At 47.4% G+C, this 16,158-nt stretch overlaps 1 protein-coding gene across 2 annotated transcripts in view; it reads right to left on the bottom strand.

The window, feature by feature from the left end:
• The window catches only part of RPN2 (ribophorin II), a 205,515-nt gene that overhangs the window by 150,207 nt on the left and 39,150 nt on the right, over positions 1-16,158 (bottom strand). For both annotated transcript variants that reach the window (XM_086932229.1, XM_086932228.1), the window contains exon 6: positions 9,999-10,133. In XM_086932229.1, the coding sequence (XP_086788355.1) occupies positions 9,999-10,133 (135 nt within the window). The remainder of the gene's footprint in view (positions 1-9,998; positions 10,134-16,158) is intronic.

The following is a 16,158-nucleotide window of genomic DNA, read 5'->3' as shown; positions in this document are numbered from 1 at the left end:
TCTGGTGCCCATCCAACAAGTCAGGAGACAAAGTCTTAAAAAATCTTCGACAAAGTCACAAAAAGGTCAGTCAAAAAGTGACTGGGGGTAGCTGTATCCGAATCTGCTTTGACTGGAGCGGAAGGATAAGAACTAATGTGAGTGTGCTGGGGTTGTGCCTATGTAAGGACACTGCACTTCACTTATGGTGCGGACGACACCACTTACCAGCGCGCAGGGGTACTGCTCTTCAAAGGTTTACGGATCCACTCTGAAGTCTAGGGAATATTTTAAGGTACGTAATCTGCAGCTAGAAGTCTCTACCATACATACCGTTGAAAGCTGGCTCTTTATATGCTATATCAGTAAGATGATATACAGTGTAAAGAGGCCAGGAATTTTCTTATGAGTGGGCAGGGCTTGCTATGCAATCCCAAAGTACTCTGTTAAGGGGTGGAGTGGTCGAGCAGCCTTAAGCGTGCAAGACATCTGTAAATACATACAATGCCCAACAAATGAGACACTCAACTCAAGTAGGAGATTCACACCTATTTATCAAAATAGCAAATATCTTTATATATGTTAGGCATCAGAAGAAAATCGTTCAGTTAAGTATATAAATGCAAACCTTTTTTCCCTCTTCTATCCCTTCACTATTGTTCTCAATCCAAATAACTGACTAACAAATCCGCCACTCAAAACACTTTCATATTTCACTGTACGAATTCACCAATAATCTTTTATGGGTTCTGGGGAAGCGTGCTATTCGCCAAAAAGGCGCTTTGATGCCTCATCAGGGATAGTAAGCGCTATATAATTGCAATTACATTACAATAATACAATTTATGGGTGTAGTGACCCACTACTGGACAGTAGCCCATTGGCTACTACCCTACACCCCCTAATACACCATATTTCGGTATTTATGAGAGTCCCTAGCACCAGAGAAGCAGATCCTGCCTACCTAAGAAGAGAGTTCACTGAAGAGCTGCAAAAACTGAGAAGAGAGAACAGCCGCCGACCTGGTGCCAACCCTGCTGGTCTGTCTGTATCGCTCGTTGAAAACGGCACAAAGACGACTTGTCCTGCAGCTGTGTGATTTCAAAACCTGAAAGGACTGCCTGCATCCTCCTGTGTGAAGTTGGCATAACCCTGTCCCAGAATTTTTAAGTATGCAATCACAAAGACGGCTACTTCTAAAAAATCACGCCCACCTCACAGTAGCCCACCTTAGGGGTGGTACTAGCCTGGAAGTGGCACACCTACCTGACTAGCTAATTTGCCCACCTGTCCAGGTGCCAAGGGTGTCCTGGACAAAGGGGTTGGCTTCCTCTACTGTGAGGGGGGACCAGATGTGAATTTCAAAGGCGGCAGCCCTTTGAGACTAAGGAAGACTAATCAGCGGATAATCCAGCGGGAAAGGGCGTTACCCCCTCTTCCAAGACAGGCTTTTGTTCTGGGTGTCCTGAGAGCAAAAGGCTCTCACCCTACAAACTCAGCAAAACATCTTGGGTGGCAGGCTGGCAGAAACCAGTCAGCAAGGACACCAGAGGCTGGTAGGTTTTCTGGGGGCACCTCTAAGGCACCCTCTGAGTGCACGTATTGGTAAATCCTTGCATCAGTGTGGGTTTACCAATACAAGATGTTTGATACCAAACATCCCTATTTTCGGTGAAGTCATCATGTAGCTGGGGAACTCGTTTTCAACAGTGTCCAGCACATGTTCTTCAATAGCTTCCCTGGTTACTTGTACTGGCAGTAATGGGACTGACCAGCATAGGGGCATATCTGCTCATGTAGGTATGCCCTCACAATTAGTACTAAGCACCCTGCCTTATGGCTGTCAGGCCTGCTGTACGTGTGACACGTATCGCATGCATTGGTAGGAAACATGGCACACAGGGATGTGTGACATGTTTTTTTACTTTTGTCTGCACCAAGACATGCATCCTGCAATGGCAGTCTTGAATGTGTTTGGTGAAGGGTCCCTGAGAGTGGCACAATTTGTGCTGCAGCCCGTAGAGATCTTTTTAGTACCTCAGTGCCTAGGTATCAGGGTACCATTTCCGAGAGACTTAGAGTGCACTATATGTTTTGCCAATTGGGGGAACAATTGTACAGTTTTGGGAAAGAGCTCTGGCACTGGAGACCTGGTCAGCAGGAACCCAGTGCACTTTCTGGCAAAACCACATCATTTACCAGGCAAAAAGTGGTGGTGACCCGGTCAAAAAGGGGCACTTTCCTACAACTACTTTCACATGTTGATCATATACTGCTATGTTTTATGATAGGCTTTTAGGGCCCCAAATGCTTACGTATTATTTATGGAGGTGTGAATTAATGTGCAACAGAATTTGTATGCCAATACTTGAATTTTACATTACTAGTCAAGAGGTCTGCCCTTGTCTTAATAGAAGAGTAGTTAAGCCTGATGCAAAAGGATTATAATGCAGAAAATTTCCAGATTTAGCCAGGAATCTCGAGCAAGTTGCATGCCAGTCTGTCAAAGCTTATTTTTAAGTGCGCTTTTCGCAGGTCAGAACACCAAAACAGAGCCAGGCTATGACTTTCTCAAAGCACAGTAACATATAAAAAAAAAGTTTGAGCTATTGGTATTGTAAATGACAATTTTTTTATTTATGTGTTGGTTTGGAAAATAGTGAATTGAATAGCTTTGTCATTTACAATGCCAATATTTTTAACTTTCGCAAATGTGACACCTATAGCATTTGTAATGCAATATGTGTTGTATTTACGTGACTTAGATGTATCGATATTACAAATAAAAATGGCTTTAACTTTTTAAATAATTAATACTTAAAAGTTATTGTAATATATAATGGCAATATCTTTTGTAAATAACTTTTGTGAAGATTATGTTCATTGTATTTTATTGTGATGAAAATCCAAGAACAGAAGTGAACTATTAACATATTTTTGTGACATTTGTAATGAAGCTTGAAACATTGAGAGAACATATTTGAACCAGTTGTTGAATGGTTGCAAAGATTGATACTTTGGTGGCGCGGAGTGATGTGGTGGCGACAAGTGATGCTGTGGCGTTCAGTGATGCTGTGGTAGCGCATAGCGATGTTGTGGTACCCCTGAGTGATGCTCTGGTGGTGCTGAGTGATGCTGTGGTGATGCGATAGATAGATAGAGTGAGTGCGATAGATAGATAGAGTGAGGGTGATAGAGAGATAAGACAGATATAAGGGTGATAGATAGATAGCCAGATAAAGTGTATTTATGTTGCATTGAGTAGAGTGTAGGTATGAGGCATGTAATTATATGGCACTGAGTGATAATATGTTATGTTATGTTATGTTATGTTATGTTATCCGGATTTGTAGAGCGCACAGATGCCCCAGCAAAGGGGCGTCCTGGCGCTGGTACAGAACAGAAAAGCCGGACAAGGGGGAGAGACACAACACAACAGAACTAAGGAGCAGGGGGGAAGAGAAAGGTTTTGACAGCCTTCCTGAAAGCAAGGAGCCCATCGATGGCACGGATGTGGGCGGGCAGGGAATTCCACAGTTTGGCGGCAAGAACTCGGAAGGAGCGTCCGCCAATCCTGGATCTCTTAAAGCGGGGGACTATGGCTAGATGGAGGGCAGAGGACCTCAAAGAGCGTGCTGGAACATAGGGGAGAATGAGAGGCTCCAGAATCTGAGGGGATGAGAGTTTGAGAATTTTAAAAGTCAGAGTCAGTGATTTAAACATAATTCTCTGGGCCACCGGCAGCCAGTGGAGATTGTAGATGGTTTTCCTAGCTGAGCAGAATTTGGGTAGGCCAACCAGAGCCCTGGCGGCAGCGTTTTGGACGCGTTGGATACGGGATAGTTCAGCCTGATTGACTCCAAGAAAAAGAGAGCTAGCATAATCAAGTTTTGACAAGATCATGGCTTGCACAATGAGCTGTCGGTGGGAGCGTCGAAGTATTTAAAGGTGGACCGAAGCTGACGCAGAATCCCAAAACAAGATGCAGCAGTCTTTTTAGTATGGGTGGAAAAGCTCAGTTGGGAGTCAAACCAGACCCCAAGGTTTTTAACTTCAGCAACGGGGATAGGAGTCGGACCGAGCTCAGACGGCCACCAGTTATCGCCCCATAAATGAGTTTGTTTCCCCACAATGAGCACCTCTGTTTTCTTGGCGTTCAGTTGCAGGAAATTATCATTCATCCAGTGGGCCACGGATATGAGTCCCTCACGGAACTTAGCTGCCTCAAGATCGGAGGCCCCACTAATAGCAACCGCCAGCTGCGTGTCGTCTGCGTAGGACACGATGGAGAGGTTCCCACGCATGGCGACATCAGCTAGCGGTTGAACATAAAGGTTGAATAAAGTGGGGCTAAGAGCCGATCCTTGTGGAACTCCCTGGGCAATCGCATGAGGTTTAGATTCGAAAGGGGGGGTGGTGACCCTGAAGGAGCGATCAGATAAAAAAGATCTGAACCATTCAAGAGCCAGATTGTCCACCCCGGCCTCAACCAGACGTTGGAGTAAGATGTCGTGGGAGACAGTGTCAAAGGCAGCACTTAGATCAAGGAGCACTAGTGCCGCCGTGTGACCTGAATCCACCAACATGCGAAGATGTTCGGCCATGTACAGGAGCGCAGTCTCGGTGCTGTGACCGGGCCTGAAACCATTCTGCGAGGGATGTAAAATATTCGCAGAATGGAGATGGTTGGCTAAGATGGTATTAACATGGGCCTCGGTCAGTTTAGCAGCCCACGGGAGGAGAGAGATGGGACGGTAATTTTCAGCTTTTTTAGGGTCAAGAGCAGGTTTTTTTTAAATAGGGATTACCTGAGCCTGTTTCCAGGCACCGGGAACAGAACCCGATGACAGGGACAGATTGATGAGCTTACAGATCGGGGGAAGGCAGAGTGAGGCAGATTCTCTGGATTGTGCGGGCCGCAAAGGGTCTTTAGGGGAGCCAGATTTTATGGGGAGTGTATATTGTATTCAGTAGAGTGTAATTGTGTGCTGTGTAATTATGTGGCACTGAGTGGTATTTGGAGTGTATGAGTGCAGTGTAATTATGTAGCGTGTAATTATGTGGCACTGAGTGGTAATATGGGGAGTGTGTGTTGCATTCAGTAGAGTGTAATTATGTGGTGTGTAATTATGTGGTATTGTGTGGAGTGTTTTGCATTCAGTAGAGTGTAATTATGTGGTGTGTAATTATGTGGCACTGAGTGGTATTTGGAGTGTATGTTGCATATAACTATGTGATTAAGGAACAGTGAGCAACCCAAAATACCCTTGAGGGCTTGGGTGAGTAAGTAGAAAGTTATAGGTGCCTTCAAGGGGATTTGTTTAACAAAATATAATTAAACGTGATTCAACTAACTCTTTAGGACAGGTCAATGGTCCTTATTCTTGAAAGGACCATTGACTTGTCCTAAAGAGTTAGTTGAATCACGTTTAATTATATTTTGTTAAACAAATCCCCTTGAAGGCACCTATACCTTTCTGCATATAACTATGTGGCACTGAGTGGTATTTGGAGTGTATGTTGCATTGAGTGCATTGTAATTGTGGCGTGTAATTATGTGGCACTGAGTGGTATTTGGAGTGTATGTTGCATTGAGTGCTGTGTAATTATGCGGCACTGAGTGGTATTTGGAGTGTATGTTGCATTGAGTGCAGTGTAATTATGTGGCGTGTAATTATGTGGCACTGAGCGGTATTTGGAGTGTATGTGGCATTAAGTGCAGTGTAATTATGTGGCGTGTAATTAAGTGGCACTGAGTGGTATTTGGAGTGTATGCTGCATTGAGTGCTGTGTAATTATGTGGCACTGAGTGTTATTTGGAGTGTATGTTGTATTGAGTGCAGTGTAATTATGTGGCGTGTAATTATGTGGCACTGAGTGGTATTTGGAGTGTATGTTGCGTTGAGCGCAGTGTAATTATGAAGCATATAATTATGTGGCACTGAGTGGTATTGTGTGGAGTGTCTGTTGCATTGAGTGAATTGTAATTATGTGGCGTGTAATTATGTGGCACTGAGTGGTATTTGGAATGTACGTTGCATTGAGTGCAGAGTAAATATGTGGAATTTAATTATGTGGCACTGAGTGGTATTTGGAGTGTATGCTGCATTCAGTGCAGTGTAATTATGTGGCGTGTAATTATGTGGCACTGAGTGGTATTTGGAGTGTATGTTGCGTTGAGCCCAGTGTAATTATGCAGCATATAATTATGTGGCACTGAGTGGTATTGTGTGGAGTGTCTGTTGCATTGAGTGAATTGTAATTATGTGGCGTGTAATTATGTGGCACTGAGTGGTATTTGGAATGTACGTTGCATTGAGTGCAGTGTAATTATGTGGTGTGTAATTATGTGGCTCTGAGTGGAATTTGGAGTGTATGTTGCATTGAGTGCAGTGTAATTATGTAGCGTATAATTATGTGGCACTGAGTGGTATTGTGTGGATTGTGTGTTGCATTCAGTAGAGTGTAATTATGTGGCGTATAATTATGTGGTACTGAGTGGTATTTGGAGTGTATGTTGCATTGAGTGCAGTGTAATTATGTGGCGCGTAACTATGTGGCACTGAGTGTTATTTGGAGTGTATATTGCATTGAGTGCAGTGTAATTATGTGGCACTGAGTGGTATTTGGAGTGTAGTTGCATTGAGTGCAGTGTAAATATGTGGCGTGTAATTATGTGGCACTGAGTGGTATTTGGAGTGTATGTTGCGTTGAGTGCAGTGTAATTATGTAGCATACAATTATGTGGCACTGAGTGGTATTGTGTGGAGTGTATGTTGTATTCAGTAGAGTGTAATTATGTGGTGTATAATTATGTGGCACTGAGTGGTATTTGGAGTGTATGTTGCATTGTGTGCAGTGTAATTATGTTGCATATAACTATGTGACACAGAGGTATTTGGAGTGTATGTTGCGTTGAGCCCAGAGTAATTATGTAGCATATAATTATGTGGCACTGAGTGGTATTGTGTGGAGTGTGTGTTGCATTCAGTAGAGTGTAATTATGCGGTGTTTAATTATGTGGCTCTGAGTGGAATTTGGAGTGTATGTTGCATTGAGTGCAGTGTAATTATGTAGCATATAATTATGTGGCACTGAGTGGTATTGTGTGGAGTGTGTGTTGTATTGAGTGCAGTGTAATTATGTGGCGCGTAACTATGTGGCACTGAGTGTTATTTGGAGTGTATGTTCCATTGCAGAGTGTGTGAGGGTGCCGAGTGTGAGGGAATGGTGGCATGCTGCGCTTTAGATGAATATGTTTAAAAGTAAAGTGTGCCATACTGCGATTGCTACAATAGTTAATTGTGGATGCGTTAACAATTGATGTGTGCACTGATGGCTGGTGGTATGTGTGCCTGTAGAAATGGTGCACTGATGGCTGGTGGTGTGTGTGCTTGGTGAAAGCCTGCACTGACGGCTGGTGGTGTGTGTGGGCCTGGCCGGCTGGTGGTGTGTGTGCCTGGTGGAAGCGTGCACTGACGGCTGGTGGTGTGTGCCTGGTGAAAGCGTGCACCGATGGCTGGCGGTGTGTGTGCCTGGTGAAAACGTGCACTGATGACTGATGGTGTCTGTGCCTGGTGAGAGTGTGCACTGATGGCCGGTGGTGAGTATGCCTGGTGAAAGCGTGCAATGATAGCTGGTGGTGTGTGTGTGTGCCTGGTGAAAGCGTGCACTGACGGCCGGTGGTATGTATGCCTGGTGAAAGCGTGCACTGATGGCTGGTGGTGTGTGTGGGTGGGTGTGCCTGGCGAAAGCGTGCACTGACGGCCGGTGGTGTGTATGCCTGGTGAATGTGTGCACTGATGGCTGATGGTGTCTGTGCCTGGTGAGAGTGTGCACTGAGGGCCGGTGGTGTGTATGCCTGGTGAAAGCGTGCACTGATGGCGGGTGGTGTGTGTGTGTGCCTGGTGAAAGCGTGCACTGACGGCCGGTGGTGTGTAGGCCTGGTGAAAGCGTGCACTGACGACCGATGGGGTCTGTGCCCGGTGAAAGTGTGCACTGACGGCCAGTGGTGTGTATGCCTGTGGTGAAAGCATGCACTGATGGCTGGTGGTGTGTGTGTGCCTGTTGAAAGCATGTAATGATGGCTGGTGGTGTGTGCCTGTCCGGCTGGTGGTGTGTGTGCCTGGTGGAAGCGTGCTCTGATGGCTGGTAGTGTGTGTCTCTGGTGAAAGCGTGCACTGACAGCTGGTGGTGTGTGCCTGGTGAAAGCGTGCACTGACGGCTGGGGGTGTGTGTGCCTGGTGAAAGCGTGCACTGCCGTTTGGTGGTGTGTGTGTGCCTGGTGGAAGCGTGTACTGACGGCTGGTGGTGTTTGTGCCCAGAGAAAGCGTGCACTGATGTGATGACTGATGGTGTCTATGCCTGGTGAGAGTGTGCACTGATGGCCGGTGGTGTGCATGCCTGGTGAAAGCGTGCACTGATGGCTGGTGGTGTGTGTGTGTGCCTGGTGAAAGCGTGCACTGACGACCGGTGGTGTGTATGCCTGGTGAAAGTGTGCACTGATGGCTGGTGGTGTGTGTGTGTGCCTGGTGAAAGCGTGCACTGACGACCGGTGGTGTGTATGCCTGCTGAAAGCGTGCACTGATGGCTGGTGGTGTGTGTGTGTGCCTGGTGAAACCGTGCACTGACGGCGGTGGTGTGTGTCTGTGCCTGGTGAGAGTGTGCACTGAGGGCCGGTGGTGTGTATGCCTGGTGAAAGCGTGCACTGATGGCTGGTGGTGTGTGTGTGTACCTGGTGAAAACGTGCACTGACGGCCGATGGTGTGTATGCCTGGTGAATGCGTGCGCTGATGGCTGGTGGTGTGTGTGTGTGTGTGTGCCTGGTGAAAGCGTGCACTGACAGCCGGTGGTGTGTATGCCTGGTGAATGCGTGCACTGATGGCTGGTGGTGTGTGTGTGTGTGTGTGTGTGTGTGTGTGTGTGTGTGTGTGTGTGTGTGTGCGCCTGGTGAAAGCGTGCACAGATGGCTAGTGGTGTGTGTGTGTGCCTGGTGAAAGGTAGAAGGAAGCGCTATGGACTGTGTGTGAAATCCAAGAAAGAGTTCAGAATGCAAAGGCAGAGGGCAGCTCGGTTTACAAGCTGCCTTTGAAGAACATCAGGCAGCACTGGGCAACCATGCCAGTATTCCAAGGAGCAGATGGTCGCTCACGTTAGAAGTGTGATGCCCTGAGGACGTATGGCACTGTGAGGAGCCTGGGAGACACACGTAGACGCCAAGTGCCTGAGGAGATAAGGAGCGGAAGGAATTCCTTTGAAGTGTGATGCCGAGGCTCGGGAGAAAAGCGCGTGCACGGGCACATGCACTGTGCATAATCAGACTCCCTAAGACCTTTGTTTTAAGAGTTGGTTTCAACACAATAGTTTTGAGTAATAAATTACTCGACCTAACAAATTTATATCAAGTGAATGTGTGTCAAGGGCTATCTGAAAATCCCATATGGGTGCTAAGAAAGATTCAGCTAGAGAAGGAGGTTTTTTTAACCATAAACTGGCTCAATCACTCAGTGCTTTGATCACTGAACACTATTTAAACACGGTCTGATAGGTTGTCATTTTTTAAATTTATATTTGTGTTCTTTTAATTTTTCATTTAACATATGTTTATATAATTTTGCACTAGATCAGGGTATTAATCAATATCAAAGTCTCCTAAATATATTTTTCGTTGCTTTCTTGTGCATGTTTACCTATGTGGAAAAATGACTCCAGAAATCATTAATAACTAATAAATACTCCAATAGCCTAGCAGGTTTGATAGTTTGTCTCGATCCCAGCATCCTGAGTAGGTCACTGGGATACAAAGGTTTCAGTCTACCAGATTCCCTGGCTCAAGTCAGATCAAGTCTGTGCATGCCAGAGATTTTTGTGTGTCTGAAAGCAAGCAGACATATTTGCTGGAGAACCTGCAGAAACATTTCACTACTAAGTCATGCAACAGTAACACCTGTTATTAGGGAGTATGGAGGTCCAGAGTGTAAAAGGTATATAAAAGACAACCTAACAAGTTAACATATTACCTCCTTTAATGGTGGTTCCATTCCCACATGGTCCGATAATGTGTAGGTTGCAGCCACAAACAGAGCTGTGGCTTCCAGTCCTTCTTCAAATTGCAGAGAAACTCCCCCGACGTCATCCAGGCGGGCCACTAGGTCCTAAATAGAACAGAAGAAAAATATTATTTCATAAATGCATATAAAGATGAACATGCATTCAACATGTCTGGCAACAGAACTAATATCTGCAAATGACAACGCATTTTATTTTATGTGAAATTGTATAACGCAGCTAATCACCTGTGAGGGGATTCAGGCGCTTAGTTGGGCAAGTCTAAGGGGGAGGAGGAGATCATTCCGTTTCATCTGGAAGAGCCAAGTCTTTTGGAAGTCCATGAGGGCAGAGTCCATGAGGGCAGAGGAGGTTCCTAAGTGTTTCAGAAGGTTGGTCCAGGTCTTGGCTGAGAGGTATGAGAAGGAGCTTCCTCCGCTTCTGGTGTTCTTGATGCGAGGGAATTGTGCTCTTGCCTGTGACGCAGATCGAAAGTGACTGGTGGGGTGGTGGGTTGGTAGACGTTGAGATGGCGATGAGGCAAGCTGGACAGGTGTTGTGAAGAGCTTTGTAGGTGTGGTTGAGTAGCTTAAACCTACATCTTTCCAGACTGGGAGCCTTTGGAGATTGTTGACGTGTCAAGAGATGTGGTTATTTTGTGTGATGTGCAGGATGAGCCTGGCAGCTGCATTCTTGGGGATTTGGAGCCGGCGTAGGACATGGGCTGGGATTACAATCTGGAGGGAGTTTCCATAATCAAGTCTACTGGTGATAATCTTGAGTAGCATGCGCAGGATGTGGAAGCATGATGAAGAGACTACGCTGATCTGACTGCTCATGGAGAGGTTGGTGTCCAGGATGATCCAGAGGTTTTTTGCATGGTCTGCAGGGGTGGGTGAGGGGCCAAGATCGCAGGGCCACCAAGAGGTGTCCCAGGTTAAGAGGTTGTTGGCGAAGATTAAGACTTCGATCTTGTCTGTGTTGAGCTGGAGGGAGTGGGTTTTCATCCAAGCAGTGACGCTGCTCACGCAGTTGGGGAAGTTTGCTTTGGCTCTGCTGGTTTTGTCGGGTAAGGGAGAGGATGAACTGTGTGTTGTTGGAGTATGTTGATGCCGTGAGCTCTTACGATGTCCGTGAGCGGCGTCATGCAGATGTTGAAGAGTTTTCGGCTGAGGGACAATGCGTGAGGGACACAACAGAGAAGTTTCTTGGGTTCGGAGGTGTAGAGGAGAAGTCTACCTTTTTGAGTTCTGTCCATGAGGAAGGAGAATATCCACTTGAGGGACGGTCTGCAGATACCCACATACTGAAGCTCTCTGATGAGTGTCTTGTCAGAGACTGCATCTAAAGCTGTGGAGAGGCTGAGATGGATGAGTGCAGCCGTTTCTCTTGGTCGAGGATGCTTTTGGCGTCATCAGTGTCTGCTATGAAAGCAGTTTCTGTGCTGTGGTTGGTGCAAGAACCTGATTGAGTGCTGTCCAGGATTGGAGCTCTAGATGGTCTGCATGTTGGATATTGATGGCTTTCTCCATGACTTTCGCTGGACAAGGCAGGAGCAAGATGGGTCTGCAACTGCTGAGGGTGTTAGGGTCTGCTGTTGGGTTTTTCAATAGGGTGTTGACTTCTGCATTTTTCCAGCAAGACGGGAAGGTGCTAGTTATGGAGGTGCAGATTATTGCAGTTATCGTGGGGAGATGATGGTTCTTCTAAGGTTTTATATGAAGTTGGGGCATGGGTCTGAGATACATCATGCTGTGTGTCAAATGTGTTAATATATCTTAGCAATCGTCTGTTTAAACAAGTTTGCGAGGTCATTGCATAGTGCTTGGGATGTGATGTTGGCAGCTGCAGGATTGGAGAACTCCTCGACGACAGTGAAGCGTTCTTTGACGTTGTTGGAACTGGCTTTGAATCTGAGAGTTATGGCCTTTTTCCTTCATGTTGCGTAGTTGTTGGTGGTAGAGGTAGAGGTTGTGGGCAGCATGGTATGCGGATCTAACAGTGGGTTTTTTGTTGAAGCTCCATTTTCTCTCAAGTCGTTTGCAGTGGCATTTTGACTACCGAAAGTTCTTTGCATACCAGCTGGGTCGTTTGTTGTTTTTGCAGGTCTGTTTCTGGTGGGAGCGGTGTGGTTAGCGAAGTTAGCGAGCCAATTATTGAAGAGCTTGGTTCCTGTAATGGTTGGGTAGACATTCCTGTAGGGTCTTGGTACAGTTTTCTTAAGAGCTTATGCATCAGGGTCTTGATGGTGCTTTTGCTTTTTCTGATGGAGAGTCTAGGTGGGCGGGTATCCTGAAATGTTTGATGTAAGCAGGATATTGTGGGTGGTTGTGATCCTGTTGTTGGAGGACAAAATAGGGTCGAGGGTGTGGCCTGTGTGGGTTGGTCCTTGGACGAGCTGGGTGAGTTAGAGGTTGAGGAGGCCGTCAAGGAGGGTTGTGGAGTTAGGTTCTGTGGCGTCTTCCAGGAGGAAGTGGAGGTCTCCGAGGAGGAAGTAGTTGGTTGATCTGATGAAGAGGGGCGCAATGAAGTCTACGATGTGGTTGCAAAATTCTAATTGGTGGCCTGGGGGGCAGTAGGCAAGGGTTCCCTTAAGGGTGGCGCAGTAGTCCGTTAGTTTTGAAGTGGAGATGTTCCATGAAGTTGTTGTCCAAAGGTGATGCAGTCAATCATGCTTTTGTCGATGATCGAGAGTCCTTTGTCTGGGTTGCGGATTCAGTCCAGGTGCAAGATTCTGTAGCCGGAAGAGTGGCTGCAGCGATGTCTGTGTTGAGCCATTTTTCGGTCAGGAGGAGAAGGTTGTGTGCGTTGCTGTTGAGGAGGTCTTGATTTCGACGGAGTGTTTCCCAAGGGACTGGACATTGAGGAGCATGGTGGACATTTACTGTGCAGTGGTGGTGTGCACCGGTTGTTTGGAGGTGGTGGTGTCAGCATTTGACATGTTGCAATGGGTGCAGGAGAGAGGTCTTACTTTGGTACAGGGGATGTGCAGCAGCGTGTTTGCCAGTGTATGTTGTCGAGGTCGCAGAGGATGGTGGAGGAGTAGTGCGGCGTTTGTTGGTTCCTGTGGCAGCTGCGGTATTGCGTTGGATGGTAGTGGGGCAAGGGTTTGTTGTGCTGGGTGCAGTCCAGGCACAGGCTAGCTTGCCTTTGGCGCATCAGCGGGGCACCCACCCGCTGCGCGGTCAGGCTGCAGCCTGCATGAAGTAGGTCCTGGGGTGGGCCGGGCTTCAGTTGGCAAGAACGGTGAGAAGAAAAATTTGGGCAGGAAAACCCGGGCTGCAGCAGTGTTACTTGGTCAAATGGCGGCAACTCCATAAGGCTGGAACAAGCAGGAAATGGAGGCCATTGTCAAGTGGCAAGCTAGGTGCCCAGGTGTCTACTTAGATCTAGAAACCTATCTGAGGAATGTATAAGAGTATTGGAAGCATTTGCAAGGGAGCCTCTGGACTACAAGACAAGGAAGCTGCTCTGGCAACACTTTGAACATGGTGATGGTTGCCTTTTCTAGGTTTCTAATATATCAGTGGCAACAACAAAAGAAATACCATATGCACCTTTATTAGACTTAGCGTCTTTTGGCGTGTTCCCCCTGAGTTTTTGCTTTCTGACCTCCCGGTTTTGACTCTGTTTTTGCTGGCTTAGTGTCTCTGTGCACCGTTCTCACTGCTCATCAGTGGTAAAATGCAAGTGTTCCTGTTGTAAACTGTGTTAAGGATTTGTGTTTCCATGATTGGCATATCTGATTTACTTGTCAGTCCCAAGTAAGTGCACTGAGGGCGCCAGGGCCTGTAAATCACATGCTGTTAGTGGGCTGCAGCACTGGATTGTGGCACCCACAAAAACAGCCTGTGAATGTGACTCTGGCCTGCCATTGCAGAGCCTGTGAGCAGCCTGGGACTGCCATGTCGACTTGGAAAGTGTACCCACTTGCCAGGCCCTAACCTTCCATTTCCTTACATGTCAGTCACCCCTAAGGTAAGCCCAAGGTACCCCTGTGGGCAGGGTGCAGTGTAAGTGAAAGGTAGGGCATGCCCTGGTGTGTGTGGCATGTCCTGATAGTGAATTTCTGTCAATTTTGTTTTCCACTATTGCAAGGCTACCTGTTCCCATAGGACAGAATGGTGAGTTTGTTTATAACATCTTATAAAACATAACTGGCCCTGGGAACTAGGTAGAAAAATAAAGTTTAGTATGCCTGAACTCAGAATCTAAAGATGCATCTTTTAGTAAAGGTGATTTTTACATTATGTTTGAAAATACCACTGTTAGAAAGTAGGTATGTTCTTGCTCAGCCATCCAGTAGGCCTCTGCTGGGTTTGTGGATTGACTGTCTGGGTTTTGGATGACGGGGCTGGGGAGGAGCCGTGGCTCCAGATAGTCTAAGTGTGTCAGTAAAGGGCTGAATAGACCTGGGCTGCATTCAGAGTAGGGGGGAGGAGAATTCGTTTCACCTGAATGGGCCTGGTCTGCCTCGGACAATGCCGTCTCCACCTCCTGCCAGAAAGCTACACCAGAGAGGGCCGAGCTGGTTCTGGCTGGGCACAGACACTCTCTGCCTGAGAGGACAAAGGATTTTCAAGTCAAGTCAAGTCAAGTAGAAATTTGTATAGCGCGCTACATACCCAGAGGGTCTCAAGGCGCTTGAGGAGGGGAAGGGAGTTACTTGTCGAATAACCAGGTTTTAAGTTGCTTTCTGAATGCTAGGTGGTTCTGTGTGAGACGTAGGTGGATGGGGAGTGAGTTCCAGGTTTTAGCTGCGAGGTAGGAGAAGGATCTACCTCCCATGGTGGTTTTATTGATGCGAGGAATGGTAGCAAGGGCTTGGTTGGAAGATCGTAGCTGACGAGGGGGGGTGTAGAAGGAAAGTCGTGTGTTGAGGCATTCGGGTCCAAGTTCGTAGAGTGCTTTGTGAGCGTGGGTTAGGAGTCGGAAAGTAATCCTCTTATTGACGGGGAGCCAGTGGAGGTTTTTCAGGTGGCTAGAGATATGGTCTTTGCGTGGGATGTCTAGTATGAGTCTGGCTGATGCGTTCTGGATGCGTTGGAGTTTTTTCTGGAGTTTTGCGGTGATACCGGCGTATAGGGTGTTTCCGTAGTCCAGGCGACTTGTAACCAGTGCATGGGTGACTGTCTTTCTAGTTTCGGTGGGGATCCAGCGAAATGTTTTTTTGAGCATGCGGAGGATGTTGAAACATGAAGATGAGACTGCGTTGACTTGTCTGTTCATCGAGAGAGAGGAGTCCAGGATGATGCCCAGGTTTTGTGCGTGGTCTGTCGGGATGGGTGCTTTTCCAAGGGCCTCTGGCCACCAAGAGTCGTCCCAAGCGGAGGGGGAGGTGCCTAAGATAAGGACTTCTGTTTTGTCTGAGTTCAGTTTCAGACGGCTGTGCTTCATCCACTCTGCTACTTCTTTCATGCCTTCATGTAAGTTGGTTTTGGCGGTGTTGGGGTCTTTGGTGAGTGATAGGATCAGTTGGGTGTCGTCTGCGTAGGAGATGATGTTGAGGTTGTGTTGTCGAGCGATGGTCGCGAGGGGGCTCATGTATACGTTGAAGAGGGTGGGGCTGAGTGAGGAACCTTGGGGTACGCCGCAGATGACTTCAGTGTCCTCGGACTTGAATGGTGGGAGGCGGACTCTCTGGGTTCTTCCGGTGAGGAATGAGGTGATCCATTCCAGAGCTTTTCCTTGGATCCCGGTGTTAATGAGGCGCTGTAGGAGAGTGCTATGGCAGACTGTGTCGAAGGCTGCGGAGAGGTCGAGGAGGATGAGGGCGACTGTGTCTCCGTTGTCTAGTAGAGTTCGAATGTCGTCTGTAGCTGCGATGAGAGCGGTCTCCGTGCTGTGTTTGGCTCGGAAGCCGGACTGTGAAGAGTCGAGGGATTTGTTGCTTTCGAGGAAGGCGGCGAGCTGGTTGTTGACGGCTTTCTCGATGACTTTGGCCGGGAATGGTAGGAGCGAGATGGGGCGGTAGTTTTTGAGTTCGGTGGGGTCCGCTGTGGGTTTTTTCAGAAGGGCGCTGAGTTCGGCGTGTTTCCAGCTTTCCGGGAAGGTGGCGGAGTTGAGGGAGCAGTTGATGACGTCTCGGAGGTGTGGTGCTATGATGGAGTCTGCTTTGTTGAAGATGTGGTG

This window comes from Lissotriton vulgaris, chromosome 7 (genome assembly GCF_964263255.1).
Source record: "Lissotriton vulgaris chromosome 7, aLisVul1.2, whole genome shotgun sequence".
Classification (NCBI taxonomy): Eukaryota; Metazoa; Chordata; class Amphibia; order Caudata; family Salamandridae; genus Lissotriton; species Lissotriton vulgaris.
Note: the sequence above shows the minus strand (reverse complement) of the source record. Positions and strands in the feature narration are given on the sequence as shown.